This window comes from Lineus longissimus, chromosome 11 (genome assembly GCF_910592395.1).
Source record: "Lineus longissimus chromosome 11, tnLinLong1.2, whole genome shotgun sequence".
NCBI lineage: Eukaryota > Metazoa > Nemertea > Pilidiophora > Heteronemertea > Lineidae > Lineus > Lineus longissimus.
In genome coordinates this window covers 4,635,823-4,659,514 of record NC_088318.1, presented here as the reverse complement: position 1 = coordinate 4,659,514, position 23,692 = coordinate 4,635,823, and the positions used below count along the sequence as shown (strand labels likewise).

The 23,692-nt window shown below is 41.7% G+C and overlaps 1 protein-coding gene across 1 annotated transcript; it reads left to right on the top strand.

The window, feature by feature from the left end:
- The first annotated feature begins 7,543 nt into the window (after nucleotides 1-7,543).
- On the top strand, nucleotides 7,544-21,809 carry LOC135496301 (epidermal growth factor receptor-like). The gene is made up of 11 exons (XM_064785558.1): nucleotides 7,544-7,917; nucleotides 11,889-12,092; nucleotides 13,339-13,491; nucleotides 14,508-14,705; nucleotides 15,401-15,522; nucleotides 16,074-16,173; nucleotides 17,193-17,309; nucleotides 17,681-17,792; nucleotides 18,479-18,661; nucleotides 19,159-19,348; nucleotides 19,726-21,809. The coding sequence occupies exons 1-11, from the start codon at nucleotides 7,839-7,841 to the stop codon at nucleotides 19,741-19,743; spliced, it is 1,476 nt and encodes a 491-aa protein (XP_064641628.1). The 5' UTR covers nucleotides 7,544-7,838; the 3' UTR covers nucleotides 19,744-21,809.
- Nucleotides 21,810-23,692: the final 1,883 nt, after the last annotated feature.

Here is a 23,692-nt window from a genome sequence, read left to right as displayed (position 1 = left end):
GTTTCCCTTGTTCTTTCTGGTCAATTATACCACAGACATAGAATCCTTGCTTGACTTGTTCCTCCCCCTTCTCCAAACAGGTGCCCATCTTTATACTCAACTGACACGCACGAGTTCCTGGTTATGCTGATACATACAGTTTACGATGAAAAAAAGAGAGTCAGCCTGAACTCTCTTTGATGCTGCAGCCCACCGAGCGTAAGGTCTATGAATGATATGACATAAAAGCAGTACGTTTATATTTACAAGTGTACATGTATGCGTCATTGGAGAACAACTGGACAACTGACATTCCCCGTATATAAGTTGATGAGATTGCTGCATTAGAATTCGGGTTTGTGCTTACACTTTGTTTTACACTTGAACCGCCTTTGTAATACTTGTGCATAAACAGCGCCTCTGAAGCCGTCCTCAGGAGCAGGTTAGTGATGCGGAAACATACTTCGAATTTGGGTTCGAGGTACCAACCCTGGAAAAACACATTTTAGTCTCAGAAGAAAATATGAACAGGTCTGACGAAGTAGAAAGTGTATTTGATTACTGACATCAAGGATTTTGAATTATTACAGCATCGGGTGTCGGAGTTGCGGCGTGGAAACATCAGAGTTCGCTGGCTCGATTCCCGGTCCGTTCCCGCAAACTCATTGTGATAGGAAGAGCGACTCTAGAGTCTCCGGTTTTTCTACTAATTTACACTACAAATCGCCCAATATTGTTTTGAGTTAAAGACTACTTTTGGACGCTCAGCTCTCTGCTCGATATTCCTTTCTTTATTATGAATTATTTGCGTGGCTGCTTCGAAAATTACACACTTTCGATAGAGCTTAGTGCCCGGTGACAATCTAGACCAGCAATCATGCATCCTTTTATGAACCACACCATTCCTCTTGCTCTCACTCTTTACTGAGTGGCCCAGAGAGCAGTCCTTCCAATCCGACCAATTACAATTCCCGATGACCCATCTGAGGGACGGGTTTGTGTCATTTTAACACTATTTTCTCACCAGGGGCTGTGTCTTGGCTTTGCTTGTCGTCAACGACAGCATGCTCAATGTAATACAGGTGACTGCGAAGTCATTTAGAACACTGAAGAAAAAGAAACACGGGTCTTGAAAGTAATATAATAGTCGCAACGGGTATGTCACACAGCCACGACATTGTACGAGGTTAAAGGTTCGCCTGTTCTGCATTCCACGACTGCGGCAGCCTGTCCAAGCCTGGAAGGAGGTGCATGGGTTTAGCGTTGGGCTAGCAACCCACATTATAAACAAAACCCGCTTCGGAACATCATCGAGTAAAGATACTGTGCTACAAAACCTTCCGGTCGACGTTTATTTGGTACTTACAATATAATAATCATGTAATGTAAGTATCGTAGCTATACGTACTCGTCTTCGGTGTTCTTGATCAGCTGGTTCAACGCCTCAAAATACTCGTTCTCGTAAACGTAAATCTCGTAAGTGTCGTCCACGGGCTTTTCAAGAAGATGGCTGAAGAGTTGGACCCAGTTAATCTGTACACGACAAAAGCAAGAAATTAAGTCACGAGGAACTATTGAAGTTGCTACAACCAGAAGGTGGCCGTGTGTCATTCAGGTAAGTATAATAACATCTACGTAGCATATCCCATTGTTCGATCTCCTGATAAGTTTGTCAAACAATAGGATAGACGTTCGCGTTGGCGTTTCGGGGGCTTTGTCTAAGCCAGTTAGTGTACATATTGTAAACTCATTGAATTTGGCTATCTCAATGCATCTCGGCCTCACTGTGGGGTTCGCCCGTTATCTCAAAATAGGAATTAATGGTACCTGACCACTATTGGCTCATCATCCGATCTGGTTGACACAAACAGCCAAGAAGGCTGAGTCGGCAGGTAAGTTAGTACTAAAACTCAACACAGAAATGACACCTGACTACCACCGTCTTGACTTTGCATCTTCAATGATTTCAATCCTGAAGAGGGGCTACTACATCTACGTTACCGCCGCCAGTAATTCCTGGGAAAGAGTACCTTACAATCGACTTTCTGTGACAAATTACCTGCGACAAGATGACAGCGGCCGTTGACTTTGTATGAAACAAAAGAATACAAGCTTTGTGATGCGTACACTCCCCGAGGCAGCAAAGAATGCATACTACCTTTGTTACGCGAACACTTCCCGAGGCATCAAAGAATGCGTACAAGCATTGCTGACATGCGTACACTTTCCGAGGCAGCAAAGAATGCATAGATTTGTTGACACGCGTACACTTTCCGAGGCAGCAAAGAATACAAGCTGTCTTTCACGTTCTTCACTCCCCGAAGGTTTGTTTCGCGAACTCTTCCCGAGAGCCAGAACTTCCACATAGTCGAGCGTGCATCCCTACATTAGAGCATGTACTTACAGAACTACAGACGTCTTTCAACTCTCTCAATGACATCTTATTGGCGAATGCTTCAGCGAATGTGAGTGTCTGCTGCATCGGCCGAATAAGCTGTAATGATTAAAAGTACCGCATGGCATTATACATGACATTATAAGTAGTGATATGTCATCAAAACTTTCCTCTTTACGCTAAGGAAATCGCTGCCAAATTAGAAGAAAAGCGTGACTTAAGAATTACCTGTTCAGTAAATTGATTGTAAACTTTTCATAGTATAGGACCCTCAAAAATCAGGCTTTCAAAATTCACTCTCCTTTTTAGATTTTGCAAATCCCGTGAGCAGTTGCTAAAAAACTAAAAGACACCTCAAAATAGCTTTTTGATCTTTGAAAAGACTAAATGTTCGTGTTTATGCATAGACATTTCCTACCTCAAATATTTCCTCGGTAAAGTTGGCGACATCTCGCACATGATCCAGGGGCAAATATGTTCCATTACCGTAATACTGAATGCAAAATTGAACAAGGGCCTCGTAGATCTGCTGCGGCTGAAAAAAACAATATTTTAACATTTTACCATTTTAACATTTTAACATGTTAACGTTTTAACATTTTAACGTTTTAACGTTTTAACATTTTAACATTTTAACATTTTAACTTTTTAACTTTTTGACATTTTGACATTTTGACATTTTGTCATTTTAACTTCGAATTTTTAAGGCCCGACGGGGTTACTATTATTATATCATTACCAAGCTGCCGGCTGCTCAGTCACCTTCCACTTCACAGTACTTGTTTTCGTCATCAAATTGCACATCATATTGGAGAAATTAATAATTATCATGCCACAGTATTCCGACTGGCCCGACCTGAGAAGGCCATTTGTACAGCAACCATTTCCGTGCAGATCGACGCAATGCCAACAAGCTGTGTAGAGGTGACGAACGGCGTCGAGGCATCTTTAAATCGTTCTCGATTACCTCGATACAAGGACGATACTAACATGAGCCGAAATCAATAGAATTTGAATTAAGCCGCCATTCGACCTACCTTCATAATCAGTTTCTTTCGCCATTCGGCCACTGGTGGAAGAAGCTAGAGAGGATTGAGAGTTACGAGAATCAGATTCATTGTAAGACACACATTTGTATTTACATGGGCATACATGTAGCTAGCAGGGGAGGGGGCAGCCGCAAAGGGGGTGTCCCCCATAGGTCACCAATATACCTTTTGAAAGTCCATCGCCAGATTTACCGAATGTCACAAAATAAACATGCAGTCAAATCTATCGTGTCAAGTCTATCGTTAATATACACTGTGTAGAGCTGGCTTGCCTACCGTGATAGAATGAATTGACTTATTGAATCCATCGGGTTGCACTCTGACTTCGAAGAATGGTGCTGTGTTGTACATGGTAAGTTGATATATTAGCTGCGTCAAGTCAAAGGTAGCTCCATCCCAGTCCCCCGTATAGTTCATCCCTCCTAGGCTTTCTACATAAGGCCTCACTAAAAAAGAAAAAGAAAAAATGCCCATTTTGATAATATAAAGTGAGTTTCCACATCACTCACAAATTACGAGTTACGAAAACGAATTCCTTGTGAAGTCAGTGTATAGGTGCACGTACATGTATGTAAATCTATTCGATTATAAAGAATTCGTTATTCGTAATCGTATACGGTCAGGTTTATGGGCGACGCGGAGCCTCCCACATCTTCCTGTTCATTGGGTATGCAAGAGGCGTGTACCAACCCGTATCCAAAAATACTCAGTATTTTATGAAAATTAGAACCAGCTGTGAATCCTTTTGCTGAATTTTGTGAGAAAATACTTGAATTCCGTCATACTAGTAATTACTTTATGTATATTTTAGTGCAATTACATGTACATGTAAGTGAGAAAATGAGAAATCACCGACGCCGTTCGTAATTACTGGTGGTCCAGGAAAATAGAATTGCAGTCAGTTATTATACATACGAGTCAACTGAAACTCGCGGTACTCATAGTAATTGTATATATGCCTGCACAACGGCATTGTCACAATTTATATCAGGTGCGTATTTACGCAATTTGAAATATTCAAATCTAATTCAAAATTTTGAATATTGAACGAACGGCGAAGTTCATAAAGTGAGAAATCAAAATATTCCGATTTTGTGCTGGTGTACATGTACATGTAATTGAAAAATACACGAATTTTTACTTGACATGCATAGCGCAATTTGAACCAGAATTGAACTGAAAGAGTCGTGCAACCTTCATAAAAAATATTCTTTGACTGATCATGAGTGTTGTAAATTGGTTAGACGCTAGAATTGGTTCATTGTGAACCTTATTGCGCATGTACATGTGTGTCGACCTCATTTTCTAGGGTAGACATTCGCGTCTTCCAGACTTGATTTTTACTGCAATCGACTCCCCTACCAGGTTGTAGGCCACGTCTATCCCTGTTTTGGCCATCCATGCACCCCAAATAAAACTCTTTGTAGTTTTGAAACGCGATGGGATCGTCTTTGCCAATACCGAAGGCATACTCAGAGAGTTGATCTGAAAGAAAAACAATCATTAAAACTGATTCGTAGTCGTTTGGTACATTATTTGTAACTTTGTAACGGTTAAAAGGTCGTCAAGTATAAGAAAACATATCACATTAGCGTTTGCTCAGGACTCGCTGTAGAGTTTAAATCAGCACCAGACACAGATCTTTAGACAGTATTATGTCTTTCCGTACGGTCATTCATATAAACAATGTCATTACACAATCTGCATTATTGTAAGTTCTCTCTCGAGGACGGTGGTCTTATTAATTTGAAATATTACAATACATGTATATTTATAAATGTACACGATCCCTATGCTACATGTATATACATCAGTTTTTACTTTAACAGAAATCGACTTCGAAATAAGCCACTGGTTAAAAGAAGCTGTCGATTTTCGGATGTGTTTTCAAGTCATCCGCGAAAAATAGCTTGTAAAACAGTCCTCTCACTCACCTTTGTAAAAGGAAGTTACCTCTTCCTGAACTTCCGTGATGGGTGTTCTATCTAAATTTCCATGTGGTATGAAATTTTTCTTCACCCAACCCCCGCAGGCGTACTGGAAGAAGTCGTCACACGGGTCAGCCGTCTGGTCCATTGACCCAACGATTCTCCCTGCAAGTTGGACGCAGTTCGGTGTGGCGCATGGTTCGAGCTGCCCCGTAACAGTCTAAAATTTAATTTACACGCATTGGGTTAGCACTGCTTTGATTTTCCTTGGGAAGCCTGTGGCCCCGGGGAACAACGGTTCGGGAGAATAGAGAGTTATCTCCGTAGCCCGTCACTGCATTTACGTGACAGGTCTCGCACGATGCCTTCGAAAGGACTTGAGAGTTGAGTGACCAAGTGACTCCCCGCCAGGAAGAGGATTCCTCCTCATGCTACGCGGTATCAGCCAAGGAAATGGTTGTTTGCTGGTATACAGGCATAGCCCTTATCAGGAACCTATGTCTTGCGTCTCATTTAAAGTGAACTTTTATATCAATTACCTGTCTCAGATTTTCCTGGCCACTAACTCCTGCCCCTGGAATGGGAATTATTCCTGCGATCAACAGCCCGATGATAAGGAAAGAGGCAAATAAAAGCATCGACAGTACCAAGATTGCCGGGCGGAGATAATGATTTCTCGCACTATTTCGCGGTGCACTTTCATGGCTGAATTTAACCTCAACTTCCTCTAATTCCATTCCGATGTTTTTTTCCGAATGCGTTTCGACGTTGTATAAGTATCACTGGTAAAACAGTCTCACTTAATCTGTGATGGCCAAGAAAAATCGGAAGTGTTTAGTTTAATTCCCGAGTTTTCTGTTTTTCAAAGCATCAAGCGGAATCCTTGACATTGATACTGCCTGTAAACATGTATCAGTATGCCGGGTTATTTTATCTCTATCAGGGCCAAAGTCAAGCGTAATTCTGAATTCATGTCAGTATTGTATGTGCCAATAATATGGGTAGCTGTAATAAGTACATACATGTTGTATGAACAAACTATAATTATGCTGTGTATTTTTGTATGTAAACAGTTTACAATGTATATGGGTTCATGGCGACTTGAATCTCGCACTTAATACAAGTTGCATGATTTTGCATCATCGTGCATGGCATCGGAGCAAAAACCGGACAAGACCCGGCCTGACCCGGCAGTCTGTATTAGGACTGAGTTCGTTTGGTTTCGAGAGTAGACTCGGGAGCCCTTGGCTTCCCAATCGTAGTGCAAAGGTTATCATCTACTAATATTTACGCCCTCAATTTATGTACTAGTAAATATTATTTTTCTGAACCTTTAATCAATCACTTTGTAAATCATTTGTATATAGTATATTGGACTTTCTGTTTACCAATACCATGTAGTCTTCTGGAGTGAATAAACTTACTAATTCAAGAGTCTTTCAGATAAAGAATCAGGTTACGGCAAGTTTCCTTTGATCCCACAGCTCTCTCGGGCAATTAACTGGAAGCCATGATGAAGCCCATTTTAATCTCAGCTACAAACTGAGCTGAGGTGCAAAACAATAACAGAACGACCCGAAATCCAGCGAAAAAAAAACATCTGAGGCAGGTTATACGCTCACTTTTCGATGCGAACCTCTCTGAACACCAGTGTAGGGATCCCCGAATATCGTTCACAAAAGGCCAGTTTAATGCAGGTTTTGAATCAGGATTTTTACATTATTAAGAAAACGTTTTGAAGCTCATTTAAAAGAAATTATGCTCATATCCTTATATTGAATCACAAAAGCGGTGATGGGATGTCGCTGTACGCATCCCTGCTGAGAGAGACTGATGCCCAGATTTCGATGCGATCTCTAGCTAAACTCTTGTGTGCGGAGGCTTTCGGACATGCTGTCGTTTTGTTGTTTACAAACACACCTACATATGAACACAAATCAGAGGCCAGTTCAACCGCATGCTCTCAAGAATAAGTACAAGTTATATCATTCGGTAAAATGACCCAGTTTTGTTGGCATTGAATGGACTTGGTACCCAAAGCGTGGGCTCAAACATGTTCAAGCACACTTTCAATGTCACCTTCTCAAACTCAGAAGATATTGTATAGATCACGCCCACTAAACCTTTCATCGCTAAACATGCCCTAGTTAAAAATGCACTAGTATCAAAGCTTATTATACGGTCGTCCAACCCCTGACCCGGACGTTATTACTCAAAATTTAACATTTTTGTGATAAATGTTTCCTGTATTCTAAATCGAACCCATTGTGAGCCAGCTATCGAAAAGTCCCAATTCTTAAGATAATGGCCCACGACTAAATGAATAATTGATCAATCATACTACCGTGTAAATATTGAGGCATATTTAAAGCATTTCATTTGATGGATTTTGACAGATTCCTTACAGACACGAAATTGTAAAAATCGAGATAAATAAGAGATTCGTCGCCTGTTTTTGCGATATTTTGGACGATTTGAATTTAGGATATGGACTACGGAATTTTTGTCCATTTGGTCGCACTACTGTGTCCACTGCTTGTCGTCGCAACAGCTGTACCAGAAAAAGGTAGGTTCACAACACTTTTCTAATTTGCTTATGTATGATGCTGTTCAGTTCGAGTTAGTTGAAAGATATAATATCAAACTTGCCTTTACTGGCCTTTTCGATATTGTGTGTCCAGGGATGCTTTACGGCTCACATAATTAGTTTGCTATCTTTTGTGATGTGCCTGTGGTAAGGCTTAGTTTAACCTTGACGTTTTGACAAACATGTACAGTGTAATCTTGACGTCACAGCGCCGTGAACTAAAAAGGATTTGATTCTCTTAAAGTGATCTTTTCCGGACATTTTGATTGTGCTTTTGCCCTCATTAGACAAAGGCCAATTAGATGGATGATTGTTCCGAACAACATTGTACATGTAGTACTCATAAAAATCCGTCGAATCACATTTTACCTTTTTGATCGCCTTTTCTAGTATGGAAAAAATACAGTCCTGTTCGGGTATTCGAAAAGGCTGGATCACTGGACTGCTGGATTCACTGGATCATGACTAATTGATCACCACCGCCTGGATGGATTGCTCAATTCCAAAATCCCTCACATTCCCCACCATGTGCTTTAAGTGCACACACTGTTACTGCCAATATGGATTCCTCAGCCTCAGACTCTTCAACATGACCTACAAAGCTGACAGAAAGTTTAATTGTAGCTGAAGAACTTCCCAAGCCAATAAGTAAATGATTACTTACTTGAGTCGGGGACTCTTCAATGACAGCATGAGGCTGAGTATTGCAACATGCACTGTAGGCCACTACAGTGCAGCATTATAGGGTTAAATACCTATAAGTATTGGTTTATATCATATCCCATTTTCCGAATGATCCCCAATCCAGGCGGTGGTGCTCCATGAGTCACAATCCAGTAAATCGGCCAGCAGTCCAGTGATCCAAGGAGGATACCGCAGTGACGACACGGCTTTTCCAAGATGGCGCTACATATTGTAAACAAACTCGATCCACGGCCAAGGGAAAATCAAGTCATCAAAAAAGTTAGATTTTTCGCATCAAATCTTTTCTGCTATGAAATAAGTCTTCAGACAATAAGCTATCATTTGAATAATGAAAAGTGCTGTTTTGATGGGGAAAAATAGGGTTTTTTAAGGGTCCACCTAATGTGCGTCCGGAACTCTGTTTGCGCGTCCGGAGCGCGTCCGGAAGAGAAAGTGCGCGTCCGGACCAATTTCCTATGTAAATATGAACCTATTGTTGCATTAGATGGCTTAAATAGCATTTTAATTCCATGTAGAGAAAATAAAATTGAAAAAAATCTTTTTGGTGACTTGTATTTTACAATTTTCAGCGAGGTGGTTGATTACTAATGCCATACTCATATCCCAACTTCCTTACGCGCCTTCTCCTGTTGTGGTCGTCTAAGTCGGTATGAGTTTGTCTTTGCGTGCCGTGGGATAAGGGGCAATAGCAATTATTGTGAAGCCAATTTGCGCTTTTAGGGGGAGGGGAGGGGATCGAGGGGGGCGGGGGAAGGGGGTCAACAAAATTCATTCCATGTGCTGAGACACCAGATACCAGTCTAATCCATTACAACACGGCTACTATCGAAATTCTGCAACTGCAACAACAATTTGTTGAGGAGAAACGTCAGTAAACTGGGATTTGATGGCTGTGTAACACCCAAATCACCCCGCTGAAAATTGTAAAATACAAAGTCACCAAGGAGATTTTTTCCAATTTTATTTTCTCTACATGGAATTAAAATGCTATTTAAGCCATCAAATGCAACATTAGGTTCATATTTACATAGGAAATTGTTCCGGACGCGCACTTTCTCTTCCGGACGCACAAATTGTTCCGGACGCGCATTAGGTAGACCGTTTTTTAAACCAAATAGCCGGGCACCGATCTTCCAAAATTAGCGATGGTTTCAAAACAGTCTCCCAGATATGGGGCAATCTCTTCATTTTCATAATGGGATTTGGAGTCATGTTTACAGATTTTACAAGTTCGAGAATTGTAATACCTAAAACTCGCATAGATCCCCATAGATCCCCTCTATTTGTCGAGTTAGCGACCCTGTAAGATCATGCATTTTCGGACACTAGAACGAAATCTTCCTGCGGATATCGCGGTTTCGGTGATGATTTAAGGAGAAATTGACTGTTCTTAGAGTTGTATGGGACAGAAATGAGTTCATACTTCATGAATACATGAATATATTATGATATGGGCGGGCTTCTAAGTCAAAACAATAACAAACTCAACTGCATCTCTACTGTATATTGCGTAGTGCATTGCCCAATGTATTTCGTAGTGTATTTTAGCGGAGACAGTATTTCCGCACTTTGGCCACGCCAAACGTCTTTTTTATTCGTGGAAGTTAATCTGCTCTGTAAATTTTATTTTACACAGGAAGAATCCATACTATGTATTGCAATATTTCATGTCTATTGGTGTTTTTGTGTACAGGAGCGCACCAGACAGTGAGACGTGGAGATGTGTTCAGTGCTGGTGCTGTCAGTAGACTGAATCTGATTGGCCATAGCGATCACTAATATGGGTCGGGATCACGTGATGTGACGTCACCGCGGTATCCTCCTTGCCAGTGATCCAGCTTTTTCGAATACCCGTCCTGTTCCGTGGGTTCACATCAAAGATGAATCTGATGAACACAACCTAATTGCGAGTACTTCTCATTGATGTCCTATAATGACCGTAATTACAATATTAGACAAATGCAGTTGTTACAGAATAATATACTAATATTGACAATGTCAGTCATGTAGATCATATATTCACGTAAAGTTGTTGCAGATGAACAAAGTGATGTTGTCCCAAAAAATTTACTAAATGGAGTTCACAACCAAGCTTGGGCTTATTATAAGCTTGGGCTTATTATAAACCGCGAGATGCGGAATGCGAAATCGCGAGATGCCAACCTCGGTGAGAGTATCATGCGCCACGGGATGTATTGGAAATATGGAACCAGAAAAGGTGAACATTCATGAGACCGAGGCTGTAGTAGGGAGCTATCCTTGTTTTGATTGGCCCATTGAAATAGACTCCGCTGTGCGGTGTGTGGAATTTAACCTAATCAAAGCCTAGTTTCGATGGTCAGACTATCCTGCGTTATTTTAGGGATGACCAGACGTTCACCAGGTACATGCCCTGTGTTATCGGTCAATCTTGTGTATGGTGACTTGTGCCGCCCGCCTGGCGTGAAAATAATCTTGACCCTGAACCTCGTGGTATTATACTCACAATATATCTTTATAAATTGCAAAAACCGTTGTGGTCACGATGAACATTCAGTTGCATGTAACCTTTGTATTGTCTTCGGCCCTACTATCATTGAATGGAGAAGTTGACAGCAGCATCAGAAATGGTGATTGTCATGGTCAAGGGAAGTAGAAATCTTGTGGCAGAAAATAATGATTACTCATCTCGCGATTTCGCGATTTCTCATCTCGCGGTTTATAGTAAGCCTTACGCTTATTCGACGCTTATTCACCTCGGTTGGTTTATTGCCTTTCATGATGGACGTCATGAGACTTGTGTCCTCCTTAAAAATACCCCCCCCCCCCCCCCATTACTTAACGGGAGAGGAACTACTATCATGTTAGTATACATTGCCTGTCTGCAATGTACATGTATACTGAAGTCTTCCTTTCCTTAGATGGTGGCTCCCCTGGTGTTAGAAGAAGGATTGATTTTCTCATACATTATTGTCCTTTAAGAAAGAACAAAATGAAGAGACGTCTATTTTTAGCATGTTATGTAATCAAGTGGCAAAATGTGTACGAGATATCCCAGGATGTACCGCCAGAAGTTCTACTGTTTAATGGCTTTTTGTCAGGAAGTTGGTGTGTTCTCATGCCGAGTGTATGAACGGAACGCAGAAAACGAAAGTGGCATATTCCCTGTGATCCCTTATCCTCTCGCTGTCTGAAAACTCCGTTAGGATTGTTGAAGCTAGGTAGACCGTACTTTTAACCCATTTCTCTCCTGTTGACTATTTAAGTTTGTCGCGGCACCACAGTAGGCTTGCAATACTTGTCTATCCGGGGCTACTCATTCTACGAGAAACGTTACAGGAACTGCACTGTCGTAGATGGCAACCTGGAACTAACCTTCATCGTGGGTAACAGCACCAACCGAAATCTCGATATGTCCTTCTTGAGCTCCATACGGGAGGTTACAGGTTATGTGCTTGTCAGTACATCGAGTAAGTATGCTTCCGATTCATGGACCACAAATTGATTAGGTGATTATAAATGGAGTCACCAAAGGTAATTATGGATGACATCATGGAACATGTCGAAATTATATTCGAAATGGATATAAGTGTATTGTTCATCGCTCCCTCTTTTTGTTTTTGCCTCAATATTATTATTGCATTCTCCCTTAAGCTTATTTAAAGTTCGATCACGCGACCAGTGCATTTTGAATCGAATAAAGGCAAATATATAAAAGACACTCCACTGAATTTTTGCCAAGTATATTGGATAAAGGTCTGATGCCAAAAATATGGATATCATTCATCAGATTGAGTGATGATAGCCAAATAATTTGTACTGAATGGCCTTATGACAAAATGTAAGGCTGAAATGTACGTGCATTGACACATCTACATGTATGTCATATACGCGTAGGGCATCAACGAAAAATAGAACGTTCAGTGAGCAAATAGCATTCCGCGACGTTACTATTTATAGCTCACAAGGTCATTTGAATAAGATATTGATGACGTTTTAGTCACGTGACAGTCGGACATCGACACTTATTTCTACGCATTTGAGCTTATTTCAAAGTCAATTTTCTTTGACCCTGTATTGTTTTTAGCATGAATGATACCATAGAGTCAGATAGAGAAATATTCAGAACAATTATGTAGTATTTCCAACACTCGGACATGTGCCAGATTGACTGCCCTAGTTAGAAAGCCTGAATCCATTACGAAACCGCATGTTTGTCCGACATTGCCTGTAATTCAGCGATGGGGAAATAGAGGGCAGCAGCTGCAGTGACGTCATTATCGCAGAATGCTATTAATTGAGTGAGGTGATAATTATTTGTTGTATTTCTTGATATTAAAGGGACAACGTGGGCGTGGGATTTACCTAACCAGGAGGATAATACCCCTGCTTGATACCATGCGCCGCCACTCGTAGTGACACACTAATTCTGATCTCTGATAGTGATTGTTGCCAGTGCTGTGAGATAGTTTTAGACATGGCTTGTGAATTTCAGGCACGCCTAAAGTAACACCTCGTTCTAGTCCATTGTCTATTGCAGTTCAGTGGTTTGCTCAACGATTCTGTTTGGGGAAGTTACGGTCCTGCAGGAAGCCGTTTTTGTATGGAAAACTAAACATATCTCATGCCAAAGTGGGCCCTTTAAGCCGATACCCACCGGGATGCACACAGTTGCATTTTAGCCCGTAACCTCATTTCAACCTTTTAACACTTCAGCATTTGAAGAGCTGCCTCTGACGAGCCTCGTCATCATCCGAGGCGAAGGCGACCTATTCATGGACAGGTTTAGCATGTATATCATGGCGAACTGGTATCCGAGCTATGGCCAAGGGGTCGGACTCAAGAGAGTGTTGGTGCCAAATCTAAGGGGTAGGTTTTTACGATCATGAGGGAAGTTCAGATGATGATTCGAGTACGAGAATGACGTAGTAGTTAACGTCTTCAAGCAAAGTTGATTGTTTTTTTATCTGGTTCCCAGGCATAACAGACTTTAAAGACACGCTGCTTCATTAGGGCAGGATCGTGTATTTATCCGCCACGCAGCTATGGGACCGAACCGTAGTTCCTAAAGAAAATTGTCTGTCCTGTTTGAAAGCCGCCTGTCAGGCCAATATCGACCAAATGGCGTGCTATTTGCATTTTTCTAGATCGGGAGAGCATACTTCAATATGATCCTCGTGGTCTCGATGAGTGTCCACTTTACAACAGTCTAAATTTCTGCCATGCAAGGCCAAAATGGCGTCAATTCCTTGACATGACTTGGTAAAATAACTTCGAAGTAGGTCATATTTTTAAAACTTTAATAGCTTATTGCTGGGATGTCTGAGGAGTACACATCTATTTTCAAGCTGATTGAAAACTTCAAATTGCAATTTTCAGCCTAAAAACTATGTGTACTGAATGTGCACAAATAAAAAGGGTTTTTATTACAATAACCTGGCCATTACATTTCTGACAAAAGTCAACGTGATATCCGTTGCGAAAAAGCCACATCATTCTCGTTCTCGGATCAAAATCGGAACCCCTTATTACTCTGTGGCCCTTGGTTGTTTTCATTTGTTCGGTGATTGTAACTGTGTTCAGAACAAACGTAGTCACCAGATTGCTCGTAATGGGACATATTCTTGAGGCGAAATGATGGACACGATAATCGCAATCTCTCAGAAAACGGGTAACTGGTAAATTATGTAATCGGGCGTGAATGGCGTTTTCTTGGTAAACGTTTTCCCTCTTTCGACAAATTTCCCAGCATGTTGTGCATACCACACGTTCCTTATGGCAAAGCACACTCATTATCACGTCTTGAAATTTTGTTAGAGTTGCCTCCTTGACTGATTGTCAGATTGAGACCACAAAATTTGACAGTGATCCGTTATTTGTTTTAGAAATCAGCCAAGGCGAGGTCAAGGTCGTCAAATCCCCTCTTCTGTGCTTCATGGATACGATCGATTGGTCGCGCATCACGCAAGGAGCGGTCGATGTCAGGGACAAGAGCCCCTCGTACCCGACAATCTACTGCCCCGTCTGTGACCCCCAAGTCTGTGTAAACTGTTGGGCGCTGGGAAGGGAAAATTGTCAAGCAAGTAAGTGGTCAAAATACATGTGGACTTCTATATGAATTAAACATGTACATGTAGTTCAACTAAGTGGTAAAAATAGACTGACTTCTATTTGAGTATATAATATGTAGTTCATATAAATTGTCAAGCAAGTAAGTGGTCGAAATACACTTCTACTGAACATGATAAAGTTGAATTAGACAATCGTCAGGCAACTGTTGGTAAGTGATTATAATACTAGACTCCCAGTTGAATTTATTCATGTAGCTCAGCTTTTGATTGAGCCGTCTTGTCAATGAGCGATTGCTCTTCGATAAGCGCTCTTTATCAACTTCCAAGAGTCCCTTTGGGATGTTAAGAAGCAGCTTGAGTGCACTATGAACCAATAGCTTAGCAAAGACCTAGACTCGCATCAGATGAACATTGCATGATTGCACTGTGAAATGGTTTTTGACGAGTCTTTAGATGATTGTGAAATCTCAAACTTTATTTCACCGTTCTTGCTTTGGAACGTTGTTGCTATTACCCTTTCGCCAGCTGGGACAGCTTCGATCAACATAAAGTGAAATAAGAACGTGCTTTTACCAACGGCGTGTTGTTGCTTTCACTGGAGGAAATGTCACATTTTCGTTTTGTGATCTTTCATCATACATGTAATTCACAAAAATATACAAAATTTATATACACCGTCCATCAAGAATCTCGTAAAACTTTTTCAGAGGACGTCTTCAGAAATTGTCACCCGTCCTGCAGGAATGGTTGCTTCGCGGAAGGGGAGAGGGGTTGCTGTGACGAGGAGTGTGCACTGGGGTGCGTTGGACCAGCCAACACGCAATGCTTTGTAAGTACCACAGCTCAGCGCCGGATTCTTCAGGGTGCATTGGTTTGAGTTAAGCAGGCTTCTCGTGAGAAGCACCGTCGATGCCATTTAGTGTATTTTTACACGTATCGATGCAATTTAGTATGTTTTTTTACACGGAAGCAGCACTGTCAATGCTATACACGTGAGAAGCTAGTCAATGCCATTTAGTGTGTTTTTTACACGTAAGAAGCTAGTCGATGTCATTTAGTGTGTTTTTTACACGTAAGAAGCTAGTCGATGCCATTTAGTGTGTGTTTTACACGTGAGAAGCTAGTCGATGCCATTTAGTGGGTTTTTTACACGTAAGAAGCACTATCGATGCCATTTGGCAAGTTTTTTACACGTAAGAAGCACCGTCAGTGCCATTTATTATGTTTTTTCTCGTCTCTGCAAAGTACATATAGGTTTGCCACTAACTATAATAACTGCGAACTGGAGGGCCATCTGGGTGGGATGTTACCGTTGGAAGGCTTACAACCATTTCAAAAGGCCACTACCTAGTATAATTTTTCATTTCTTTATCGTTGCAGGAAGGATTCTGTCGAGTGCTCAGAGACGATGGTGCCTGCGTACCAACTTGTCCTCCTCACAAATACAAGCATGGTCGAATATGTGTCGACTATTGTCCTGGTAAGCCGCTAAAGAGGACTTGAAGTAAAGGCATCCCTTGCCACAGGCAATTAGACCCGCAGCCCTCGATTTGTTAAACATCTTGGTTGCAATGCAGCAGCGTACTTTCCATGTTATGTACGTGTGCACTGCGCCTTCTTTTGGATGAAGCGGTTTTGGCGTTGCAACCAAAACCGCTTGCGTTGGTACAAAATATAAAAGGAAGTGACTATTTGGCAAGCCCGGCTCACCAAATAGCGCCTTTTTTCTGCCCTAGATGGAGAGCCGAACTCATGCATATTCAACCATCCAGGAGCTCATTATCATTCGTGGCAACACGGTCAGAAACACTGGAGTTACAGTGAAACGCCTTTAGAAATGCACACTAATGCATCTAACATGCTTATCAGTTAAATCACGTTTATGACTTTTTTTGTAAATCCATACAGTCATGTACATGTACATGCTTCTTCATGGATTATTGACCAAAACCCGAGTTTAGTAACAGAAATTGAATCGAGAGCGGGAAGTCGGCCATTGTTAAATATGCGCATATAAATTCGAATATGACGTCACTGCTCTCTGATTGGCCAACATGTTGTAACCTCTCCGGCTCGCCAAAGAGGGTAGTATTTTTGCCCTGTTTGGCAAGCCCGGCTTGCCGAACAGGGTGGCTTTTTTAGTGCTGTTTGGCAAGCGGCTCTCCAAACAGGACAAAAAAAGATGCCTGTTCGGCGAGCGGCTTGCCAAATAGACCCGGCCAATATAAAAACACACGAAATATCATTTCAATGTCTAAATACAGGTTAGTTTTAGAATAACAATCGATACCTCGCACTGTCAGTATTCGCCGGCTCTCTCTCCAACCGCTGCTCATGGTCACCTGGCGCTTTCACCTCTTAACTTATTGAAAAGCTTTTGAAGATTTCATTGCTGTTAGATTTTCAGGGAAATCAAGAAAGAAACACCGTCGTTACATAAATGTTTTGTCATTTGCTCGTATGATGTTGATGATCTATTATGCCATTTGTCTCCTACAGATTACCTAGTTAAGGATGGGAGGACATGCGCTACGAGTTGTCCCGTAGGACAGGAGGAATTTCATGGCGATCCCGGCTACGGAGAATGCCTCCCTTGTGGGATGGTCTGTAAAAAGCGTAAGCCGAATTTTGAGTTTTTATGTCTAGTTTTATCTGTTCTTCACTTGTTTGACCATGGTGGCAGCCCGAAGCTATGCTACTTCTCAACAAATGTCATGATAATGAATGTGGTGGAGCTTACAGTGGCTGTATTATATGGTAATGTCATGAATGTGGTCAAGCGAAATCATAGTTTACTTTTTAGTACGGAAGAATTCGCCATGAACAACTGAGGGAAGAAGGAACTTAAACAAGTTCTTCGATTAACATAACATTGCTATTACAAACGCTCTGTTCTGAAGCAAAGGCTGGGTTCAGGTTCGCATTCCTCAATTAATTGTCTTTGGCTCCTGGGAGATATGATTTTGATATCGTTCCCTTCTCTTCAGGTTGTCCGGGTTTGCCACGGAGTAAATTTTTGGACGTCAGTAACATAGAACAGTTTAAAGATTGTGAAATAGTAGAAGGGAGTATTCATATTACACGGTTTTCATTTCTAGGGTAAGTGTTCAGACATACATGAACGGATTGTTATACTTTAGGAAGTGACTATTTGGCAAGCCCGGCTCACCTAACAACGACTTTTTCGCCAAAGATGGAGACCAAACTATACTTTTGTACCCAATGTATTTACCTTATCAGTTAACCACATTTCAATTTCTGTTGTAAACCACGCCGGGTTTGCCAAACTGGGTTGATTTTCAGTGCTGTTCGGCAGCGGTTCTCCGAACAGGACAAAAAATGATGCTGGTTCAGCGAGCGGCTTGCCAAATAGGCCTATCCCCAGCCTGTTCTTTAAATATGCGATTAGATGGGAACTTTTTCACACGTTCACACGATGTAGGTTTCCAGAAACCAGAGAACAGTTATAGCCTCTCTGTTCTACCCCTATAGGCTACGGAGGTCTATGCAAAAATGTTTCGGAGAGTTGTCTTGGCTGTGAACAGGCTAGTAGCGGGTCAGAGACAACCTTTTGCCTGTATTTTGCCTGAGAAGGCAAACAATCTGCATGAAAAAGATTTTTAGTGAATTCTGGGAGAGGGCTAGGGGAATTTTCTCTTGCTCCCACCCTCCATGCGGCAACGCAAATCAAACCGGCTTTCCATGCATTCAGTTCCCCCTTCAGATATATTTCATGTATATTCATTTCAACCTAATTTTTGGTAACTTTTCAATGTCTTTTTCAGTGACAGATTTTACAATAGACCAGGGCTAACAATGGAACAACTCCGCTACCTCTCATCCGTGCGAGAAATCACGGGATATCTCAAGGTTTCTGCAGCAACTACTTCCGTTTCATTACTACCGGTGCGCGATCTGTCGATTTTTGAAAATCTCCAAGTGGTACATGGGCGCTTTCTCACGGAGAGGTAGGGCCAAAAATTGACTCATTGACAAATACCTTGAATTCATGGATGACCATATCAGTAACTTGACAATCGCCGCAACGGAAAATTAGGTAACCCCGGCTGCAGGTTACTCTGCACCGTTCCCAATCTCCCTCAATATTTATCGCTGTACGATTTCTTAGTGGGAGCACTCCAGTTTTTTTTCAAACCTCTTGGCTGCATAATATTAGCTCCGTTTCCGGTTTGTTAAATTTTCACACTCACAGATAAGATTAAATTCGAAACACATCATTCTCAGTTTTGTGAGCGCAAACGTAAGAGTGAGCTCCCGAATTGCTCACGGACTAAAACTTACGAATTCTTGTACGTGCACGAATACAAAGAATTCATCTTCGTAAATCATAGTTCGTGAGCGAGCGGAAACTCCTTATATCCATTTACGCACATGTATTCGTAAATTGTAATTCGTGAGGAATTTACAATTGCGGAAACTCATTACACCTTTTCCTTTGTTGCAGCGGAAACTCATTAGTGATCGCTAAAACGCCCTTCCGCCATCTTGGTCTCCGGTCGCTGAGGCGAATTGGTAATGGCGGTGTTGCAATCGTGGACAACCAGAACCTCCGCATTAACTCAAGACACCTACGGCGAAGCCTTGGAACGTCTGCCAAGCTTACCTTAAGGGGAAATTATGCCGATCTGCAAAAGGTAACTGTCCTTGAGCAACTCTGGTTGTTTAAAGCTATTCGGATTGGAGTTACCTGTAATTTGGTGATTTTTAAAAACCTGAAAAAAACCTCATTTAAGGGTCAGGGAGGTAAAATATGGTGGCCCAAAACGAGGTCGTTTTTGGAAAGCCGGAGCAGATCAATTATCAGATTCGGCCTGATAAACATGTGAACAATTGGGCCGGCGATACGCCTCCATTCAAAAACTTGCGTACGGCGCCGGTGGTACATGCATCATTCATTATACTAGTTCATCTTCTGTCTAGTAGGTGGCACTCCTGGTAGCCAACTTTTAGGCTGACCGTTTGTCTAACCCTCTCTTTGAATAAAGTTTTACAGAATTGTTCTTTATTTCAGCAAGCACGTGGAATATAAAGCGTTTCTTCGTGATGGCGATACTTGTAAGAAATGAATGTGCTCGGAGTCCCGGGAAATCTTCTAGAACTGTCTTCATGATCGCGACGAAAAAGGAGCTGCATACATCGTTTAATTTGCTTGTTGCTGTACTGGCCGCTGCTGATTGGTTGACAATGACAGTCACGGTTCAACAGAATTTCAAAGCTGTCGCCACCGAACCGTTCTTCGGTGTTCTGTCATTCACGATATTTTTAATAATGATTCCTTCAATCGCAGTCATCCGGTTATAGCCTACGCCGCCATGTCCGGGGTCTTGTTCAAACTGCGTTGGCCGATTGCGGTGACCATTTCTCCCATTGCTGCTCTTTTATCTCTAGGCTTTGACGTCTTCCTGGTCTTTTACTCAGCTACCGTCACTCGACTGCCATTCTTTACAAACCGTGGATTCACCAACGTCACAACCGAAATAAACCAAGACAACAAGGGTAAAATTAACATGCTTTTCTGTTTGATTTATAATAATAATAATAAATACCGGATATCATAGTGCCTTGTACAAGCTAAGCATGCTCCAAGGCACTTTACAATGGAGTTAGAAGCAACTATTTGGATTTAAAACAGTTTGATAGTGGTAAAACAGATAGATTTAAAAAAATTGAGTCTCTAAAACATAGATGGCACATTCGGAATATAAGTCTATGTAGCTACCAACAAAAGGCTTCGCGGAACAAATGGGTTTTAAGTGATTGTTTGAAAGTTGACACACGCTCTAAGTCCTTCATGGCATCTGGAATCGCATTAAAAAGTCTTCGTCCATTGACTCGAAATGATCGTGGCCCTGACCCTGACCACCACCATTTACATCGCGATGGCGATACGCGTGATGAAGAAACGTAAATACTATGCCGTCGTTGGTTCCGCTAGGAACATTCTGACGTTCAGTGCGGTTTTCGCCATGATTGTGACTATGTTATTTCTTTCGCACGCGTGTTCCATGGCCGTCTCCATGGTTTACGTCAACAAGTTCGAAGACAGGCTCGGAATGGACGATGTTGAACTCACATCTATGGATAGTAACATGACATTCACTGTGAAGAGCTTGCTATATTCTCAAAGCGCTTTCAACTGTATTATTTTCACGCTTGCATGCAAGCGCTATCGTAAAGTGCTCAAGGGTTTGATATGTAGGCAGAAACATGAAAAAAGTGCTGCCGCCTCATCAGCAAGATCGGGACCATTTGGTTTGATTGGGAATCAACAATCTGTGATTGGCGCAAGGACTGAAATAGCACAAATGAGTCACATTTTGACCTCCAAAAACCACACTAGCCTTGGAAGCACTTAAACCAAACTGGTTCATTATGTATTGTGTACTATACTGAATGACCAGAGAGCTGTAATCAAATTGAAATAAATTGTAGACTAAGTATTGTTTGCGTTTGATTCAAGATTCATAGGCAACAACGAAAATAAACTATAAACAGAGCTAGATGTAGATCATAAAGACGGTCAAAGTTCAAAAAGTCCTGGCTGTATTAAAGGCCATTATACATGTAGTTGGTTAGCATAGAATGAAAGTGAGAAGGAAGACTTTTTATATTTCGTGTTGTATTTTCGGTGACTTTCGTTACTCTCAGTAACACATTTGATTGACAGCCAATGTACCCCTGCTCCATTTACGAAAAAAAACGGCACTCTGATTGTTGTGATTTCACACAGCATATAAAATAATTGAACAAATGTAATATTGTATCTTAAACTAATTCCAAAGTATCTAAAAATACTTTGCCAGAAGTACGAAAGGTTTAGGCAGGTACGAAGAGCTACATGGACGAAATATGCGATTATTTCATTTTATCGACGATTTTTGTTTAAAATGTCCGGACGCGTGAATGAATTCAGGACATGATGACCGCATTTACTGTCGTACATGTAAAAAGTAGTTCGCTTAAGTTTTCGTACGAATCTCGCAACCTGTGTTAGCTCGGTAACCTGCATGGTCCTGATCCCTGCTTTCGTCATTGGAACAAGAAACCAGGATATAGGACTACTCCGGTAGTAGCACATTGAAATAGACTCCGGTGCTGCTACACTCCATTCCACTGTTCCATAGTGGGGGGAGGGGGGGGGGGGGCACAGAGTGGTTCGAATCGGCAACTGGAAGTTCGGAAGCTACATGTAGGTCCGGGTCAAGAGCTGCAGTGACTGAGTTGGGTGGAGATGCGTTCTGATTTACGTTCTGATATAGGCGGAGAACATTTGAATCTAGATAACGCTAAGGGTCAGTTAGAGCAAACCAGACATGCCAGTCCAGCTAGGAATCCCCCGAAATGTACCCTCGATTGTCATCTCTTAAAGTACACCTTTCCTTAAAAATGTGAAGTTTGTAATAGAATTTGAAAATTTCCAATTGCGTAAATACTTACAAAATATAAATTTCATGTAGACAGATTATACAAAGCTAGAAATATTATACCAAGTGACAGCAAAGTGCATGCATGGTATCTGCACTATTATACGGCATTGTGTACATGTGTAACTGTAGGTTATTCCTATTTTCCTCACCCACGATTAAATGGCGTATACCCCTTTAAAGGGGAAACTATACTCTTGCTATTATTTTGAAGCAAACGATCAGGCCCATTTATCGTTTATTGTGTGCCCTTAAAGAGCCAAGACTTTATATCATATAAATAGTGCCCGCCACGGAACATGCCGAATGTCCCCCCGCCGGGATGCAATGTCTCCCGAGGCTTTGCTCGTGATGTCACTGTGTATTTGGCAGTATCGTATAATGGTCAATTTTGCCACGAGAAACGACACACCCTTGGCATATTATATAAATATTGCCTGCCACGAAGTGTACCATGCCGAATATCGTCACGCCGGGAGACATGGCAAAATGTCACTCGACCGGCTGGAGCGGGCAACATTGCGAATACCACACGGTCACGTGACGTGTGTCAGCAAATCATATTCACGGAATCTCACTTGATGTATGAGATTATAGCTTGACACAAACATTTTGAAAAGCAAACATTTTGGCCCTTTCCTGTGACCCTTGATCTTAAGAGCACTCACGTGGTCTGCTTGCTCGATTAAGATCCATTCAACAAAACCTTTGCGGTTCCCTACAATGTCAATATTTCTCTTCATATCCAAGTTCACCCAAATGTCTCAACATGCTCATGTGAATGAATATCTTGAGAATTACTCAGCAGTTACGTCATCTCATAAACATGCAAGGCGATACGGAAAGCTATTTATTAGCAACAATGTAACATAAATACATTATGGTCGACACGGAGCATGATATGGGTCGATTGGCCGTGCCAAGTGAGGATATCACGCTGAACAAATTGTGTTTTGCTTGCAGATTTGGAACAAAAAGTTGTATTTCCCAACCCCCCTAGAACTGACACGACATCGCAGCATGCCACGAATGTTGTTACGTTTAGTCTGCCGGGCATAAGCGAGTGGCGATGTCCGTTACTGATACATGTACCTTTATCCTATTTCAAATGGTCTTACCTTGGTGCCATGCCGGTTGGTAAATACTGGCATCAGTTTGTACCGAGTCACGCGATGATTAAAAAAACGGTGTTACTTTCCCGGGATCTCTGAGCCTACATGTAAGGCAAAATGGGGTATTTGTAACCCCGGTTTTACTGTAGCACCTACCTATGATATTGATAGGCAGTGCCGGGCTACAAATAAATCGGGACTACAAATACCCCATTCTACCTCCAGAGTCTTCATTTGTAGAATACCTGGTTCGGTTTTATCAGGGACAATTTTGCGTTTATATGCCCTTGCCGATTTCGGCCTGTCGACTGCAGTGAAGGCTGTTTCGAGGCGGTCGATGTTACCAAGATTTGTCCCAGTCATGCACCCTTCGATAAGACAATAGAGTAATCATGGTAATTCAGGCCTAAAATGTAGGTGTGAGCAGGCTTTGTTCAAAGAC

Excerpts from the sequence above, each read along its gene's own strand:
- LOC135496301 (XM_064785558.1), top strand. The coding sequence starts at position 7,839 with ATGGACTACGGAATTTTTGTCCATTTGGTCGCACTACTGTGTCCACTG. Across the intron at positions 17,310-17,680 it reads TGGGATGGTCTGTAAAAAGC|GTTGTCCGGGTTTGCCACGG; the intron begins GTAAGCCGAATT and ends CCTTCTCTTCAG. Across the intron at positions 18,662-19,158 it reads GGGCGCTTTCTCACGGAGAG|CGGAAACTCATTAGTGATCG; the intron begins GTAGGGCCAAAA and ends CCTTTGTTGCAG.